Below are 18,828 nucleotides of genomic sequence, written 5' to 3'. Positions count from 1 at the left end.
CATCGATAGATTTAAAAGATGCATACCTGCATATTCCCATCGCAGAGACCCACCAGCGTTTCCTCAGACTGGCAGTAAGAACCTCGGTAGGGGTGCTACACCTACAGTTCAAGGCTCTTCCCTTCGGGCTATCCTCTTCCCCCCGGATCTTCACCAAAGTAATGGCAGAAGTTCTGGCTTATCTGCGTCTCAGGGGAATCTCGGTGATCGCGTATCTCGACGATCTTCTCCTGTTTGCCCCTTCTCCGACACAGTTGACTCGAGATTTACAGCCAACAAGAGACCTGTTAGTAAACTTGGGTTGGCTTCTGAACCTGGAAAAGTCCAACTTAGATCCTTCCCAGAGGGTCACCTTCCTGGGATATGTGTTGGACTCAACAGTACAGAAAGTCTTCCTCCCTTCAGAAAAAATTCAAAAGGTAGACAAGGCACTGTTGTTTCTCCAGGGCAGCCACCAGATCTCAGTAAGGAGGGTCATGTCGGCATTGAGTTTGCTGACGTCCACGCTCCCGGCGGTCCAGTGGGCGGGATTACATTTATACTGAAGGTTTGGGATCACAGCCAGGGGTCCCTGGATTCTTTGGTGTCGGTTCCGGACCAGGTAAAGAGGTCCCTCTGGTGGTGGAGAAAGGGAGCAAATTTGTCCCAGGGCCTAGAGTGGGTTTTACCAATATCCAGGGTGGTCACAACCGATGCAAGCAGCTCAGGTTGGGGTGCACACCTAGACTCCCGCCTGATACAGGGTACCTGGGAGAGGAGGGAGTCGAAGAGATCCTCGAATTGGAGGGAGCTGAGGGCAGTAGATCTGGCTCTCAGGACCTTTCAGAGAGAACTCAGGGGGCATCACGTAAAAGTCAGGTCGGACAATTCCTCAGTGGTAGCCTACATCAACAGACAGGGGGGCACCAGGAGCGAATCCTTATGGACCCTAACAAAAGCCATCCTCGGGTGGGCCGAAGCAAATGTCCTGTCCCTGTCAGCAGTCCACTTGAAGGGGGAGCAAAATCAGGTGGCAGATTTCCTCAGCAGGAGAACATTGAGAGAAGGCAACTGGGTTCTCAAACAGGAGGTTTTCGAAATGATCACCCAGAGGTGGGGGATTCCTTCGATAGACCTCTTTGCCTCGAGGGAAAACGCGAAGGTAGCCAGCTTCTTTTCTATAAACAAGGGGGACGGGGCGTTGGCGGTGGACGCACTAGCACAGAATTGGGGTTTCTCCAGCTGCTATTCTTTCCCCCCTCCCGTACTGATTCCGGCAGTGTTAAGGAAGTTTCAGGTGGAGAACACTACCCTTATTCTAATCGCACCTCACTGGCCCAGGAGGCCGTGGTTCTCCATTCTGAAAGGCCTGTCTGTAGAACCCCCCTGGATTCTCCCAGTCCAGGAGGATCTCCTTTCTCAGGGTCCAATCTGCTGTCCTCAGGTAGAGCGGTGGAACCTTGCAGCTTGGCTTCTTAGGAAGAACTGTTGAAGGGCAAGGGCTTCTCAGATCGCTTAGTAGCCACGCTCCTAAACTGCAGGAAAAAGGAAACCAGGACCATTTACTTAAAGGTATGGAGGCGGTTCAATAGCTGGTGCTCAGAGAGCTCCTTCAATGTGCACAGCTCTGTAGCCGTTCTAGAGTTCCTACAGGCTGGGGCAGATAAAGGTTTAGCCCTTGGAACTCTGAAGGGTCAGGTATCCGCTTTAAGCGTGTTTTTAGAAAGGCAGCTAGCTTCAGACCCTTGGATAATGAGATTCTTCAAAGCCCTAAGTAGGCAGAGACCTGTTTCAAATTCCCCCTTCCCAGTTTGGGATCTTTCTTTAGTTTTACAATTTCTCACAGGAGAACCTTTTGAGCCATTGGAATGTTGCTCATTAAAACTGATCACTCTCAAAACTGTGTTTTTGGTGGCGATCACTACAGCAAGGAGAGTGAGTGAACTCGAAGCCCTTTCTGTTAGGGCACCTTTTTTTCAGGCTTTTCCGGACCGTTTGGTTTTTAAGACGGATCCGGCCTTTTTGCCTAAGTTAGCCTCTAGTTTTCATAGAGCCCAGGAGATTGTGCTACCTACTTTCTGTTCAAATCCAGTAAGAGAACAGGAACACATCTTTCATAGATTGGATGTTAGAAGATGTGTCCTTCATTATTTAGATTGCACAAGTCAGTTCAGGAAGTCTGATTCACTTTTTGTGTTATTTTCAGGGGCTAGGAAGGGTTCCAGAGCCTCTAGACGTACGATAGCCAGATGGTTAAGGTTAGCCATTGGGCAGGCTTATGTGGCAGGGGGGTTAGAACCCCCAGTTGGGATTAGAGCACACTCAACCAGGGCAGTGGCAACTTCTCAGGCTGAGTGGGCTGGTGCATCTCCTGAACAGATCTGTAGAGCTGCAACGTGGTCCAGTTTTGCTACGTTCGTGAAACACTATAGACTGGATCTTCTGTCAGCCAAAGACCAGGCCTTTGGTCGTAAAGTGCTGCAAGCAGTGGTCCCACCCTAAGGTAATGTGCTCGCTTATCCTCTCTAAGGTGGCTGTCCTGAAAGACGAACTTGGGAAAAACGGAGTTACGTACCGGTAACATCCTTTTCCGGGAGTCTTTCAGGACAGCCCCGGTTCCCACCCAGGTTTTTGGAGATCGTCGGGAACTCGTCACACGAGACCGTCAGGTAAGATTGAAAGTTTGTTTGTTTGACGTGTTCTTGTGTCTCCCCAGTTGGCCGGAGGTACTCTGGAAGAACTGAGGAGCAGAGGGAGGACGAAGCTTAAATCTTGAAATTGAAGGCGGTGTTTCCTGAGAGGGGAGGAGCCAGGGTCTCTAAGGTGGCTGTCCTGAAAGACTCCCGGAAAAGGATGTTACCGGTACGTAACTCCGTTTTTTATCTTTTTGCATTTTATGCAGCGAGGTAATAAACCTTCAGTGTGAAGCTCCCCTCCCCCCCCCAATACTTCCCTGAGCCCCATCCCAATCTGCACAAGAGCAACTGTTGTCTTGGCTCTCTCCCTCCTTATTGGCTCAGACACAGCAGTGAGAGCCATTGGATCCCGCTGTTGTCAATCCCAGCCAGTGAGGTGTGGAGGGAGGGGGCTGGGCCCAGCTACACTCTATATACGCCTGGCTAATGAATTGAAGTGTAGCCAAACCCACAATCAATACTAGAACACATTGCAGTTCATCAATTAACCGCTTGCCCGCCAGCCGCCACCATACTGCGGCAGGTTGGCTCATTCCAGCGAATCACCATAGGTGTATGTCGGCTCGTGAATTCAATTTTGTGGGCATGCGCAAGCTACCATGGGCCAGCGGGGGGAGCCAATTAGTGATCGTTTCCCCTGCAGTGACAGAACAGGGATCTGCCTGTGTAAACATGGAAGATTTCCGTTCTGACAGGGGAGATCACACAGATCCTGCCTGTCTGCTATGCAGGAAGATGGATCTGTGTGTTTTCCCAATCACACAGTCCCTCGTACAGTTAGAACACACCTGCAGGGAACACATTTAACCCCTTGATTGCCGCTGTTAACCCCTTCCCTGCCCGTGTCTCTAGTACAGTAACAGTGCATATTTTTAGCACTGATGACTGTAATAATGTCACTGGTTCCCCAAAAAGTGTCAAATGTCAATTAGGTGTCCGATCTGTCTGCCACAATCCCGCTAAAAATCACTAAGGCTGCTTTCACACTGGGGCGGTATTCAGGCGTTACAGCGCTAAAAATAGCGCCTGTGTTACGCCTGAAAAAAAACGGCCCCTTTAACTCCAGTGTGAAAGCCGGAGGGCTTTCACACTGGAGCGATGCGCTGGCAGGACGGTGAAAAAAGTCCTGCTAGCCGCATCTTTGCAGCGGTGAAGGAGCGGTGTATTCACCGCTCCTAAACCGCTTCTACCCATTTAAATCAATGGGACACCGCGGCAATACCGCCGGCAAAGTGCCGCTGCAGCAGCGCTTTGCGGGCGGGTTTAACCCCTTTTCGGCCGCTAGCGGGGGTTAAAACCACCCCGCTAGCGCCCGCACACCGCCGCTAAAACGACGGTAAAGCGCAGCTAAAAATAGCGGCACTTTACCGCCGACGCCGCTCCCGCTGCAGTGTGAAAGCAGCCTAATTGCCTCCATTATTAGTTAAAAAAAAATATAAATCACGCACCCCAAGTTTAGGAGGGAATTTAAACGAAAAAAACTTTTAGGAGGGAAGTTTAAGGAAAAATTTTTACATTTAAATGCTCATCAATGCAGCCTTGTCAGTCATTTGTAGTCTTGTCTGTAGCTTAGCCATTTTAAAAATGGCACAGCCGAGATACAGAGCGGATGTCCTGTGTATCTCGGCAGCTCTCGGTAATTATCGGCCGTTCTCGGCTATTTTTGGTTATTTTCGGCCACACTCGGCCGTTCTCGGCGGCTTTGCGAGAGCCGCCGAGAACGGGCGAGTTTTACAGCCGAAAATACCCGAAAGCCGCCGAGAGCGGCAGAAAGGGTTAAAAATAACGGGGGATCGGCGTATGACATGCGCCCCTGATTTCCCCCTGATTTTAGGGGGAAAAAAGTGCGTGTTATACGCTGATAAATACGGTGTGTGTATATATATATATATAAAAATAAAAATGCCCAAGTCCATCCAGTTCAAACACAAAAAAAAAATAAGATCGGTGTTGCATGACCGTGCAATTGTCAAAGTGCGACAGCGCTGAAAGCTGAAAATTGGCCTGGGCAGGAAGGGGGTGAAAGTGCCCGGTATTGAAGTGGTTAAACCCAACAGCAAATGTTTAATATATTGCAGCTTACCAATTCTTAGCCCTTGTACACACGGTCGGAGATTCCGGCGGAATGTCTCCTATCGGACCGTTTTGTCGGATAATCCGACTGTGTGTGGTCTCCATCGGACTGTTTCCGTCGGAGTATCCGATGGACCAAATTTTCCAACTTGTCCGTAAAATTTTCTGACAAAATGCTCCGATTGGACATACTCCGATCGTGTGTAGCCTACTCCGACGGACAAAGTGCCACGCATGCTCAGATCAAATTCCTAGACCAAAGCTCTTGGCTACTAGCCTGAACGTAGTCCCATCGTAACCAAATAACGTCGTCATTTTCTGACAACTTTGTCTGACCGTGTGTATGCAACAGTTTTGGACAAAATCCAACGGATTTGGTTGTCAGAATGTCCAATTGTAGTAGAGATATAAAGCAGTTACAAAAAAGTAGCATAATGCATAAATATATAGATTGTTCCCGGCCACCATGCAGCCCCATTCCAGGAGCCGGGTTTAACTTACGGGCTTTTCTGTAAGTATTCTCAGAAAGTGGTTGTTTCTGATATTTTCTTTCCATCACAAAATTCTGTACATTAATAGTGACTTCATTTATTCACGTGCATCATACCCATGATGATTGGCGTTAAGCCATGAAACGCGTTGACTTTACAACCATGGGTGCCCAGTTAAGCCTGTCCTAATCATGTATTTCAATAACAGTGTTCTAAATTGTAAGCTCTAATGAGCAGGGCCCTCTGATCCCTCCTGTATTGATTTGTATTGTAAGTGTACTGTTTGCGCTCATATTGTAAAGCACTGCGCAAACTGTTGGCACTATATAAATCCTGTATAATAATAATAATAATAATAATAATACTGTCTGTATGATTATTATGCGATTTATGATTTGTAATTTCATTGATTTATAGTGCCTTGCGAAAGTATTCGGCCCCCTTGAACTTTTCAACCTTTTGCCACATTTCAGGCTTCAAACATAAAGATATAAAATTTTTATTTTTTGTGAAGAATCACCAACAAGTGGGACACAATTGTGAAGTGGAACGAAATCTATTGGATTTTTGAAACTTTTTTAACTAATAAAAAAATGAAAAGTGGGGCGTGCAAAATTATTCGGCCCCCTTGCGTTAATACTTTGTAGAGCCACCTTTTTCTGCGATTACAGCTGCAAGTCGCTTGGGGTATGTCTCTATCAGTTTTGCATATCGAGAGACTGAAATTCTTGCCCATTCTTCCTTGCAAAACAGCTCGAGCTCAGTGAGGTTGGATGGAGAGCGTTTGTGAACAGCAGTTTTCAGCTCTTTCCACAGATTCTCGATTGGATTCAGGTCTGGACTTTGACTTGGCCATTCTAACACCTGGATACGTTTATTTGTGAACCATTCCTTTGTAGATTTTGCTGTATGTTTGGGATCATTGTCTTGTTGGAAGATAAATCTCTGTCCCAGTTTCAGGTCTTTTGCAGACTCCAACAGGTTTTCATCCAGAATGGTCCTGTATTTGGCTGCATCCATCTTCCCCTCAATTTTAACCATCTTCCCTGTCCCTGCTGAAGAAAAGCAGGCCCAAACCATGATGCTGCCACCACCATGTTTGACAGTGGGGATGGTGTGTTGAGGGTGATGAGCTGTGTTGCTTTTACGCCAAACATTGCATTGTGGGCAAAAAGTTGGATTTTGGTTTCATCTGACCAGAGCACCTTCTTCCACATGTTTGGTGTGTCTCCCAGGTGGCTTGTGGCAAACTTTAGACGAGACTTTTTATGGATATCTTTGAGAAATGGCTTTCTTCTTGCCACTCTTCCATAAAGGCCAGATTTGTGCAGTGTATGACTGATTGTTGTCCTATGGCCAGGCTCTCCCACCTCAGCTGTAGTTCTCTGCAGTTCATCCAGAGTGATCATGGGCCTCTTGGCTGCATCTCTGATCAGTCTTCTCCTTGTCTGAGCTGAAAGTTTAGAGGGGCAGCCAGGTCTTGGTAGATTTGCAGTGGTCTGATACTCCTTCCATTTCAAAATGATCGCTTGCACAGTGCTCCTTGGGATGTTTAAAGCTTGGGAAATCTTTTTGTATCCAAATCCGGCTTTAAACTTCTCCACAACAGTATTACGGACCTGCCTGGTGTGTTCCTTGGTCTTCATGATGCTCTCTGCGCTTTCAACAGAACCCTGAGACTATCACAGAGCAGGTGCATTTATACAGAGACTTGATTACACACAGGTGGATTCTATTTATCACCATCAGTCATTTAGGACAACATTGGATCATTCAGAGATCCTCGCTGAACTTCTGGAGTGAGTTTGCTGCACTGAAAGTAAAGGGGCCGAATAATTTTGCACTCACCACTTTTCAGTTTTTTATTTGCTAAAAAAGTTTAAATTATCCAATAGATTTCGTTCCACTTCACAATTGTGTCCCACTTGTTGGTGATTCTTCACAAAAAATAAAAATTTTATATCTTTATGTTTGAAGCCTGAAATGTGGCAAAAGGTTGAAAAGTTCAAGGGGGCCGAATACTTTCGCAAGGCACTGTATATATCCATTTGTAATAATTGTATTAATCATGTCCATTGATTGTTTGTTTGCATTAAATTCATTATTGTTATAATAATTATTATCTTAATCTTTTTTATGATTACATCCATTTTATATACAGTATCTCACAAAAGTGAGTACACCCCTCACATTGTTGTAAATATTTTCTTTTCATGTGGCAACACTGAAGAAATGACACTTGTCTACAATGTAAAGTAGTGAGTGTACAGCTTGTATAATGGTGTAAATTTGCTGTTCCCTCAAAATAACTCAACACACAGCCATTAATGTCTAAACCGCTGGCAACAAAACTGAGTACACCCCTGAGTGAAAATGTCCAAATTGGGCCCAAAGTGTCATTATTTTGTGTGGCCACCATTATTTTCCAGCACTGCCTTAACCCTCTTGGGCATGGAGGTCACCAGAGCTTCACAGGTTGCCACTGGAGTCCTCTTCCCCTCCTCCATGATGACATCACAGAGCTGGTGGATTTTAGAGACCTTGCGCTCCTCCACCTTCCGTTTGAGGATGCCGCAATAGGGTTTAAGTCTGGAGACATGCTTGGCCAGTCCATCACCTTTACCCTCAGTTTCTTTAGCAAGGTAGTGGCTGTCTTGGAGCTGTGTTTGAGGTCGTTATCATGTTGGAATACTGCCCTGCGGCCCAGTCTCCGAAGGCAGGGGATCACACCCTGCTTTTTGGTATGTCACAGTACATGTTGCCATTCATGGTTCCCTCAATGAACTGTAGCTCCCCAGTGCCGGCAGCACTCATGCAGCCCCAGACCATGACACTCCCACCCCCATGCTTGACTGTAGGCAAGACACACTTGTCTTTGTGCGCCTCACCTGGTTGCCGCCACACACGCTTCACACCATCTGAACCAAATAAGTTTATCTTGGTCTCATCAGACCACAGGACATGGTTCCAGTAATCCATGTCCTTAGTCTTGCTTGTCTTCAGCAAACTGTTTGTTGGCTTTCTTGTGCATCATCTTTAGAAGAGGCTTCCTTCTGGGACGACAGCCATGCAGACCAATTTGATGCAGTGTGCGGCGTATGGTCTGAGTACTGGCAGGCTGACCCCCTACCCCTTTAACTTCTGCAGCAATGCTGACAGCACTCATACGTCTATTTCCCAAAGACAACCTCTGGATTAGGGATCAGCCGAACACCCCCCTGTTCAGTTTGCATCCAGAACATGCAAAAAATTTGTTCGAACACGGGAAACACCGTTAAAGTCTATGGGACACAAACATGAAAAATCAAAAGTGCTAATTTTAAAGGTTAATATGCAAGTTATCATAAAAAGGGTTTGGGGACCCGGCTCCTGCTCCAGGGGACATGTATCAATGCAAAAAATTTGGCACCTTTCAGGGGGGAGGAGGAAGCCGATACCTGTCAAATCCAGGTATCTGCTCCCACTTGGGGGGGGGGGGAGATCGCCGCACAACTATGTAATGTCTGGCCTCTTCTCCCTCCCCCCCCCCCTCTGCCTTCTGGGAGAAACATAGGTCCCAGAAGACAGCAGGGACCATTCAGAAAGCGCAGCAAGACTCGCGCATGCGCAGTAGGAAACTTCCTGTTAACCTTAGTAATGATGCCTGCACCTCCACCGAGAGCCGAGGCTTTGGATGCTGATAACGCGGGCTCCCATGACAGGCAAGTTTCCTTAGATTAAAAGTCAGCAACTACAGTGTTTATAGCTGCGGCCTGGAATGTCGCTTTAAATTGCATAGCTACATTGGTCCAGCATGGACCAATGTATGTATGCATAGCTCATTCCTGGAGGTGCTACTGGGAAAGTTAATCACTGAAGCTCAAACAAAACAGGAGAACAAAGCTAGCACCTTGGTGAAGATCAACTCAAGAATATCCATTTTTTTTAAACAAGGGACATTGTAAAACAGCTGCATAGGAAGGTTACGCGTTTCGGCCATTGAGGACTTACTCATGGATGGGCCATGACTGAGGCTTGACTAGCCAAAACGAGTAGGATTCTATGTGGCTGTTTTCTAATGTTCCTTGGATATCTTTGAGTTGATCTTCACTGAGGGCTTTTTTTCTCTGGATTGTGCATGTATCTTGGTCTACAGAGACTATAAGCCAGAGCAGCAGTGATCCTCATTAACTGGATTGGCGAGTAGAGGTAGCAGCGCTGCTTTTTGCTTTAGTTCAAATAAAAGTTTTTGCCATGTGTTACATCTTGGTTGTGCATATGCTAAAATGTGAATACACAGAGTGAAAAAGATCTTTAGAAGACATGATTGTTCTTATCTGGGGACTCACAAGTCCCTGCATACCAGGATAGCGACATTACAAATTCATTTTTGGAACAGACAATGAGCAAACAAAAGACAAGGCAGTGATTTTTCCATAACAGAGGATTTTTTATTTTTTTTTTACTATTTTTATTTTATCAATTATCATCTCTATTAATAAAGACAAGTATCACCCATAGATTGTGGGTGGAAAGGGATCTGCTGTTTCTTCAGGATAAAAGACAACCGTTTTTCTAAAAAGTGTTTTACTGTCCACATGCTTTGATTGCATTTAGTATTCTTGTCTCTTCCATGCTGCTTTGCTTCATTTCTGGAGTTCATAAATAAATTTTAATAAGTGAGCCTTAATTGAATTTTCTACTGCTCCACAATCTAATCACTTCTGTTTACTGTTTTATTAAAGCCATTCCAATTTCCTGAGTCCCCATTCTCTTTTCCATTATTCCCCCCGTGTTCACACTAGAGAGATTTGAATTTATAAAAAGTTCACTCTACTGACAAATTCAGCTTGATGCTTGGGATATTTTACTTTTGTTCTTTAGTTTTTTGTTTTGTTTTTTCACTTTTTCTTTTTATATATGTAATCTACAAACTCCTTTTATGCCCAAAATATGCCCTTACACGTGATCTCCTGAGCCAGACTCTGCTGGCGACTCCCTGCTCTCCCTGTCACACAGAATCCGTTGGTAGGCCTTGACTCTCCCTGTTGACTCCTATAACATTTCCTGTATCACATTCATTTGGTGGCACGCTATTCTTGTCATCTGCAGACCCAGACAGCATTGGTTGCTCTCCATTCTTTTCTTCTTCAGAACCTCTTGGTGTCTCTTTGTTCTCCTTGTCAACTTCTGGCTCATATGTTGGTGGCAATGTATTACTTTTGTCATCCACTGCCCCAGACTGCATTGATTGAGCTCCATTCTCCTGGTTGTCTTCTGACCCCAAATCTGTCGGTGGTTTTTTATTCTCCTTGTCATCTGATATAGAGTCCATTGGTGCTCCTTTTTTCTCTTTGCTATCTATTGACTCACTTTCTGTTGCTGGCCCTTTATTATCCTTATCATTTGCTGCCACAGACTGCATTGGTTGGTCTCCATTCTTGTCTTCTGACCCAAACTCTGTTGATGAACCACTCTCTATATCATCATTTAACCCAGACCTCATTGGTGCCCCGTCTTTCCTCTTATCTTCTGACTCAGACTTCACTTGAGAACCTCCATTTTCATTGTCTTCTCTTGACTTAGACTCAGTATGGGTCTCTTCATTTTCCTCATCACCTACCGATTTAGACCCTACTGGCGATTCTTTGTTTACCTTCTCATTTTCTGAGTCAGATACTGTTGGTGTCTTTCTATTCTCCTTGGCATTGTCTGACATAGAGTCCATTGATGCTCCTTTTTCCTCCTTTCTATCTAATGACTCACTTTCCGTTGCTGGCCCTTTATTATCCTTATCATTTTCTGCCCCCGACTGCATTGGTTGCTCTCCATTCTTGTCTTCTGACCCAAACTCTGTTGGGGAACCGCTCTTCTCTATGTCCTCATTTAACCCAGACCTCATTGGTGCCCCATCTTTCCTCTTATCTTCTGACTCAGACTCAACATGAGAATCGTCATTTTTACGGTCTTCTTTTGGCTCAGACACCTTTGGTGTGTCTTCCTTTTCCTTGTCACCTTCTGACGTTGACTCTATTAATGATTCTTTGTCTTTATCATTTCCCGAGTCAGACACTGTTGGTGAATCTGTACTCTCCTTGTAATCTTCTGAATTTTTACACCTTTGAGATTGACTTTCCTTCCCTAAGGAGTCAGGCTCTGATGGGAACTTCTTAGACTTTGTTTTTTCTTTCCGATTGCTAGAGATGGGGTCACGGCCTGTAAAAAAGTAGCAAAAATCTAAAATCAGAAATATGATATTCACTGGACTTAAAACATTTAATGAATATAATAATCGTATTAGCCAATGGGATTTCCTTGCATCCTTATTTTCTTGCTCGCATTCTCTGGCTTTGTTTTGAAATTCATTGTCATCTTTTGACCTACCATTGTTTTGGAACGTGTTATTTTCACACTCTGCGTCCATAGATTCGGACTCATTGTCAGGTTTCTCCACAGGTGCTGGAGGTTTGAGTTTTCGGAGTGTCTTCAGGGGTCCCCAGGTAAACTTCTCTTTTGGTTCGTAGTGCTCCCATGCAAAGAGCACCAGTTCCCTTCGCTCACTCTTGTTCTTCACCGTGAACATGAAATAGTTCAGAGCACTTGTTTTTACATTACTTAAGTTGCCATGACACAAGGTCTCCTTCAGAAAGAACTTGACCAGTGGGACTTGGTAGTGTTCATAGCCTAGTTCCCCCAAACACTTAAGAATACGTGTGATCCTGAGGTTGTTGTGTGTGTTACTGTGGAAAATAAAATAAAATTCAATACATCGATTGCGAAATATTCATGAACAAGACAACACTGTTCTTTATAAATTGTTATCAACAGCTGTTTTTACAGTGAAAGCACTAAAAGGCAACATATTGCTCCTGGCTAGTGGGTCGGCAACATGTCACAATTCATCCTTGCCCTTTCCAAAAGCACCTTTGGTAGGTAGGTAGTCCCTTCTCTAAAGTTATAGCACTCACCCTCAAACTGTATGTTCCTCATTGCTGACCCTGCCATGTCTTGATCCCCTTTAATTACACATCAGCCCTGACTCATGCTTGTTCCATACTCCACCTATGGCATGCCTCCGGCAACATATTGCTCTCCCGGCTAGTGGGTCGGCAAAATGTCACAATTCATCCTTGCCCTTTCCAAAAGCACCTTTGGTAGTTCGTTATAAATGAATCATCCAGGAAACTCATAATTCCTTCAACAATAGAGCACCATTAGGCATAGAGTTATGCAATCTGTAAATTAAGGGGTGATAACCACATAAGATGCAAGTCACTTATAGCAGGCCCGCTCATTGCCAAGTTGTTCCCCCTGGACTTAGCACCCGATTACTATGCCAGAACTAGAAACCAGATCATCAGGGCAAGTTGAGGTCAAAAGCATCATGAAGCCACCAGCAAAATAGTGGAGCAGCAGAAGTACCCAACAAAACAGAGGGAGAATGAAGAACAGAGGCATGCCATAGGTGGAGTATGAAACAAGCAAGAGTCAGGGTTGATGTGTAATTAAAGGGGATCAAGACGTGGCAGGGTCAGCAATGAGGAACATACAGTTTGAGGGTGAGTGCTATAACTTTAGAGAAGGGAGGGAAAATTACAGATCTACTAGCGGGAGCAACAAGTAATACAACTATATTACAAGGATACTCAGAAAAAAACCCCCCAAAAAACACGACTGTCTTTTGATAGCCTGCACAATATATGTAATTTTAGATTTTGGCCATAGTTCCCGAACTATGCCCTTGCAATGTGTAAACTGGCTGTAAAGAATAGAGAACAGCTAAAACTGTCATCAGATATGTATTTAAATTAAATCTGATCTCCATGTTTCATTTAACTTTAAATAGTTTGTTTGGACCAAACAAACTATTTTACTTCACCCATGCCGCGTACACACGGCTGGACTTTCCGGTAGAAAAGACAGTACGATCGTGTGTGGGCTTCATCTGACTTTTTTCTTAAAAAATTCCGACAGACCTAGAAATAGAACATGTTTCACATCTGTCCGACAGACTCAATTTCTATCGGGAAAACTGTCCGTCTGTGTGCTGGTCCGACGGACCAAATACAACGCAAGGGCAGCTATTGGCTTCTGAACTTCCTTTTCTAGTCCAGTCGTACGTCATCGTATTCAGAAACTAACGGACTTTGGTCCGTACGTGTGTGGGTAAGTCCATCGGAACTCCCTCTGACTTTTACTGATAGAAAGTCCGGTCGTGTATACGTGGTGTTACAGTTGCAGCAGCTGTCAGCTACATCACAGTATACAGTGCTGTGTCCTGGCAGTGCCATGAGAACTTCCCGTCCTGATCCAAATGCTAAATATAGTCAGGTTGAGTGCTGCTCAGCCATTCAGAGAAGGCTTTGTATTCTATGAAGGCAGAGGCTGATGATGCGTCTTCAAGAGTTTGATGTTCTTTACATATACAAAAAAATCTACAACTCACGTATCAAGGTTATCAAATCTTTCGAACCAGTTACATGCCCGGGCCACTTCTCCAGTCTTAGGGTCTACTAGTTCAATGCCATAAAATCCCAGCATGAGCTTATAGGATTCCAGGAGTCTCTGCATTACGGTGTCATCTTTCTTCATTTCCTGAAACAGATGCAACAGAGCGTGGAGTGAGTAAGATCCTTAATGAAGGATAACATGACTGGAGCAGAGCGAGAGAGGAGCTCTGGATGGCACATATTATGAATGGATTTATTTTTTTATTTTTTTGGTCATACTTCGTGCTGAAGGATATACTTGTAATAATTATTGTTGTTACATTGTTTACTTCTGTATACAAATTTTACTCTTTTTTTGCAGGAAATGCGAGTTAACTGATGTAAACACATGAAAATTTAATAAAGTGTGGATCACAAATTCCAGCCCCTGAACAACAGTGGTGAGACCTTATAATACAGGACTGCGTTTGGTCAGGAGGCATGCAAACTTAAATGCCTCCACCCAACTGGACATACTTATCTTACCTCCACTCTACTGCTGCTCCATTTGCTCCCTTGAGCAAAGAGAAGGCCTGTATAAGCCCCTAGTCTTTCTTGCTGAATCCTATACAAGTCTCAGGACTGTTTGCCTGCCCCTGTATAAAATCACTAGGCCCTGGTGATTGAACGTTCTAGCACTGCCTTGTGGGAGAAAGGTGAAGAAAGTCACATGGTCACATCCGACCCAAAGTTGGCCATTTTTTGGTCTAGGATGTTCAGTCTTCTTCAAAGCATATAGCTGTCCCAAACGATGCAAAGATGGCCCTTCTACACCATTGTCAGAGCTGGGCTCAGTCCTTCCTTCTCTGAGCTGGCTGCTCAGCTGTCAGCTAATTGCCAGCTCCTACCTCTCCAAAATTACTCAGCTGTTGATGATCCTGCTCGTCAGTCTTGCCTACCTACTTAAGCCATCCAGTCCAGAGGAGCACTGGCTTCGCTTTGGTCAACATCACAGAAACTGAGATGTTCTCCTGCGATCAAGACTTGCTTTGCTGACATCCCTTCTGGCTCCAGATCCTGCTTGCTGTTCCACTACATTGATCCCCGACTACTGGCTTGGCTGACTATCTGTTCCAGTTACTGAACTTTGGCAATGTTTTCACTACGCTTGTTTTTTTTACTTTTATTATGAAACAAGTGTGATTTAACTGTACTTCTGTCTCGGCCTGATTTCATGCTTTCGGACAACCATACAGTTCCAGGCCTCTTCTCACAGCAACACAAACTGGCTGCTACATATATGTTCCTGGCTGTTACACAAGTGATTGCTAAAGCCTGAAAGAAGCCTATGTTCTGCTTTCTAGAAGTCAAAGAACGTGTGAATTTGATGCTGGTTAATGAGAAATTATCCAATATGTTGGTCCCCATATTCTCAAAATATCAGAACCAAGGCTTACTCACATCTTTCCATCTTTGAACTCATCTAGCCTGAACTACCTATAGCCTACTCATTAGGCTCTGGTCCAGTGTACAAATAGAATCTACTCCCACACATCCCTTCCTGAACCCATCCTCCTGTTGATCCCGGTTTTCTTCCTCACCTGAAACCCTTGATATTCCACCTTAATCTTGCCCATACTCTGGGGTTTTCCTACTGCACCTCCCCTTTCTCATCAGCTTCCAATACCCCCTCCCCTCCTTCCCCCTTTCCTGTTTGGACCTATGGGCCTGTATAATAGTATGCACCACTAACCAATGCTTTTCGGCCCATAGGAGGTCCCCAGATAGGGCATTGTTTTAGGCCCTGGAAGTTTTCGACTTTGTATCCTTATTTTTATTCTAATCAGATATTTTAGCCCCTGCATGGGTATAATTATTGTAATCTTCACCTAAAATCCCCAAAATGTATTTAAAACTGAATGCCACATGGTCCCTTTACCCAGAATTTCCCTGTGCTTCAATCCAGGATTGGTGAAGGAACAAAGGGCAAGCGAGTAGATGAAGAGAGGCATTTAAGTGAACCTCTTGCTTTTCCTGCATGGGCAAAGCACAGGTTCACTAAATGAACTCACTCCCGTTATGTTGTAGCTGCTGGCTCTTATGGGATTAATATATGGCAGTGATTTCAAAACAGCAGCCCAGGGCCGGATGTGGCCATTTGCTTGCTTTATTCTGGCCCTTGGGGCAATATTCCCCCCACTGCTAACAGTGAGGCATAGTTCCTGCCCCTGACACAGACAATGGGGCACTATTCCTCTCACTGACACCCATGATGAGAAACTATTCCTCCCATAGATACCAACAATGGGGTACTATTCCTCCCACTGACACCAATGATGTCTCCCACTGACACCAATGATGGGGCACTATTCCCACCACAGACACCAATGCTAGGGCACTATTCCTGCCCCCCTAAAACCAATGATGGGGAGTTGATTACTCGTGTTGGCCACAGTCTGGCCAGCCATAGAGCACAAAGGATAGTGAACTGGCCATTTCTTCAGAGAGTTTGGAGACCCCTGATATATGGTTTTGTGGAATTATGGTGGTCATTTCTAAATCTCTAAAATATAATTGTTATTCTGTTAACTGCATTTTATACTTTGCGTTTCTGTTGCTTAACCAGTTGTGGACACATGAACAAAAAAACACATATTTGAGGTACACAAGGCGCTTGTAGTATGATCTGTACTTCTGTTTGACTGACGCTTTCTCTCGCATTTCCCGCAATTCAGGGCTGTCAAAATGACAGCCGTGAGTTGCTGTGTAAATACAGCAGCTATTACTTCTAATGCTATAAAAAAGGGCTGTGTGACCAGGGGCGGACTGACCATTCGGGCACTCAGGCACTGCCCGAGGGCCCCATGCCACTAAGGGGCCCGATTAGGGTTGCCAGCCTCAATAAAACCAGGGAAAGTATGTAAAAATCTGTTTTAAAAAAATCCCAAGATTATAGCTGTCCCGCCTCTCCAGTACCTTTTCAGTGTGTGTATACTGTGTGGCCCCATAATCTCCTATTGCCCAGGGGCCCCATAATCTTCTCCTATTGCCCAGGGGCCCCATGAGTTGTCAGTCCACCCCTGTCTGATACAATGTTTATAAACACTGCCCAAGCGCAAGATGGAGAAATATAACGTATAATTGTTACTTATGTATTTACTCTTTTGTATCTGCTCTAGATTTGTTATTTTTTGTGTACTTGTTTTATTTTACTATTAAAGCTGTGGTCTTTATATTTCCAGTTTTCACAACCTATGTTCAGGTTTTCTCATCAGCTAGTAATGAAGTCATCTCTTGATTCAAAAATGCTCCAACATAAGGATGAATCACAAATTGACTTTAGGCATCAATCCAGTACCTCTATCTCTTTTTCTGTAAGTGGAATGGCACTTCTGTTCATACCAGGTTCCCGCAGTGGAAAAAGCCTACAATAAAACAAAGATTGCTCAGCAATTACAGCAACAAGGGTAAATATATAGGGGTAGATTTACTAAAGGCAAATGGGCTGTGCTCTTTGCTAATGGAATTGCACGCTGCATAGGCATTTGCTCCAGAGCACCGTAAATGAGATGGATATACTTTGCAGTGACTATCCAATCACAGCCAAGGGAATTTTAAAGAAAACAGCATTTTTGCTTGCACGTGATTGGATGACGGAAGTCAGCAGAGCTTGACCTCATTTACTAAATGCCCTTACAGTTTGCAACTGCCCTTGCAAAGTGCACAGTCTATTTGCCTTTAGTAAATCAACCCCAAGAGACTTCAGAGAGAATGATGACATCCAGATTTATGCATAAGCTTAGTGATAACGGATTTGAGGTCAGGACTCTGTGCAGGCCAGTCAAGTTCCTTCACCCCAAACTCGCTCATCCATGTCTCTATGGACCTTGCTTTGTGCACTGGTGCGCAGTCATGTTGGAACAGGAAGGGGCCATCTACAAACTGTTCACACAATGTTGGGAGCATGAAATTGTCCCTTGGTATGCTGACGCCTTAAGATTTCCCTTCACTCGAACTAAGGGGCCAAACCCAACCCCTGAAAAACATCACCACACCATAATTCCCCCTCCACCAAGTGATATGGACCAGTGCACAAAGCAAGGTCCACAAAGACATGGATGAGCGAGTTTGGGGTGGAGGAACTTGACTAGGCTGCACAGAGTCCTGACCTCAAGCCGATAGAACACCTTAGAGCGGAGACTGTGAGCCAGGCCTTCTCGTTCAACATCAGTGCCTGATTTCACAAATGTGCTTCTAGAATAACGGTCAAACATTCCCATAGACACACTCCTAAACCTTGTGGACAGCCTTCCCAGAAGAGTTGAAGCTGTTATAGCTGCAAAGGGTGGGCCAACTCAATATTAAACTAGAGCTTCACAATTAATCATTAAAAAATCTCGATCTCGATTCAACCGCCCCCCCCCCCCCCCCCCCCCTGACGATCTCTATTGCAGAGTTTGCCGATTTTTTCATATAACAAGTGGAGAGACTTATCTGCTCACTCAGCTGTCAAAAGAAAACATCTGGGCAGTCGGCCAAGTTTTTAAAATTAAACATTGTAACTAACTTCCTTCTTAGATCAAAAGGGATAAACTTCTGTGTGTAAAGAAGAAAATCCAGGCAGTCTGCCAAGTTTTTAAACAACTTGTAAATGCAGGAAGTTTAACCACTTAAAGTCAATCTTTTTCTGACACTTGTTTAAGGTAAAATCAATATTTTTTGCTAGATAATGACTTGGAACCCCCAAACATTATATATATTTTAGCAGAGACCCTAGGGAATAAAATGTCAATTGCTTCAATATTTTATGTCACACTGTATTTGCCCAGCGGTCATTGAGACCCAATTTGGGGAAAAAATGCACTTCAATGAAGAAAAAAAAAAAAAAAAAAACACTAAATAGTAAAGTGAGCCCAGTTTTTTTTTCTTTAAAGCGGGAGTCCACCGGGACTCCGCGTTTTTTTTTTTTTTTTAAAAGCCAGCAGCTACAAATACTGCAGCTGCTGACTTTTAAATAGTGACACTTACCTGTCCAGCGCGCCCGCGATGTCGGCACCCGAAGCCGATCGCTCGCTCGTGCCGCCGCCATCTTGGGTATGGGAATCAGGAAATGGAGCCTTTCGGCTTCATTTCCCGGTTCCCTACTGCGCATGCGCGAGCCGCGCGGCGCAATCCGGACGG

General features: G+C 44.7%; 1 protein-coding gene across 2 annotated transcripts in view; it reads right to left on the bottom strand.

The window, feature by feature from the left end:
* Window positions 1-9,644: 9,644 nt before the first annotated feature.
* LOC143936035 (uncharacterized) overlaps window positions 9,645-18,828 on the bottom strand; it is a 42,978-nt gene continuing 33,794 nt past the window's right edge. For both annotated transcript variants that reach the window (XM_077460320.1, XM_077460321.1), the window contains 4 exons: window positions 17,006-17,072; window positions 13,665-13,813; window positions 11,603-11,958; window positions 9,645-11,434 (listed from right to left, as the gene is read on the bottom strand). In XM_077460320.1, coding sequence (XP_077316446.1) covers window positions 10,230-11,434; window positions 11,603-11,958; window positions 13,665-13,813; window positions 17,006-17,072 — 1,777 coding nt within the window. In that variant the 3' untranslated portion in view covers window positions 9,645-10,229. The remainder of the gene's footprint in view (window positions 11,435-11,602; window positions 11,959-13,664; window positions 13,814-17,005; window positions 17,073-18,828) is intronic.

Source organism: Lithobates pipiens, unplaced genomic scaffold, assembly GCF_037356315.1.
Source record: "Lithobates pipiens isolate NorthernLeopardFrog02 unplaced genomic scaffold, aLitPip1_a1.2 Scaffold_28, whole genome shotgun sequence".
Taxonomy (NCBI): Eukaryota; Metazoa; Chordata; class Amphibia; order Anura; family Ranidae; genus Lithobates; species Lithobates pipiens.
Note: the sequence above shows the minus strand (reverse complement) of the source record. Positions and strands in the feature narration are given on the sequence as shown.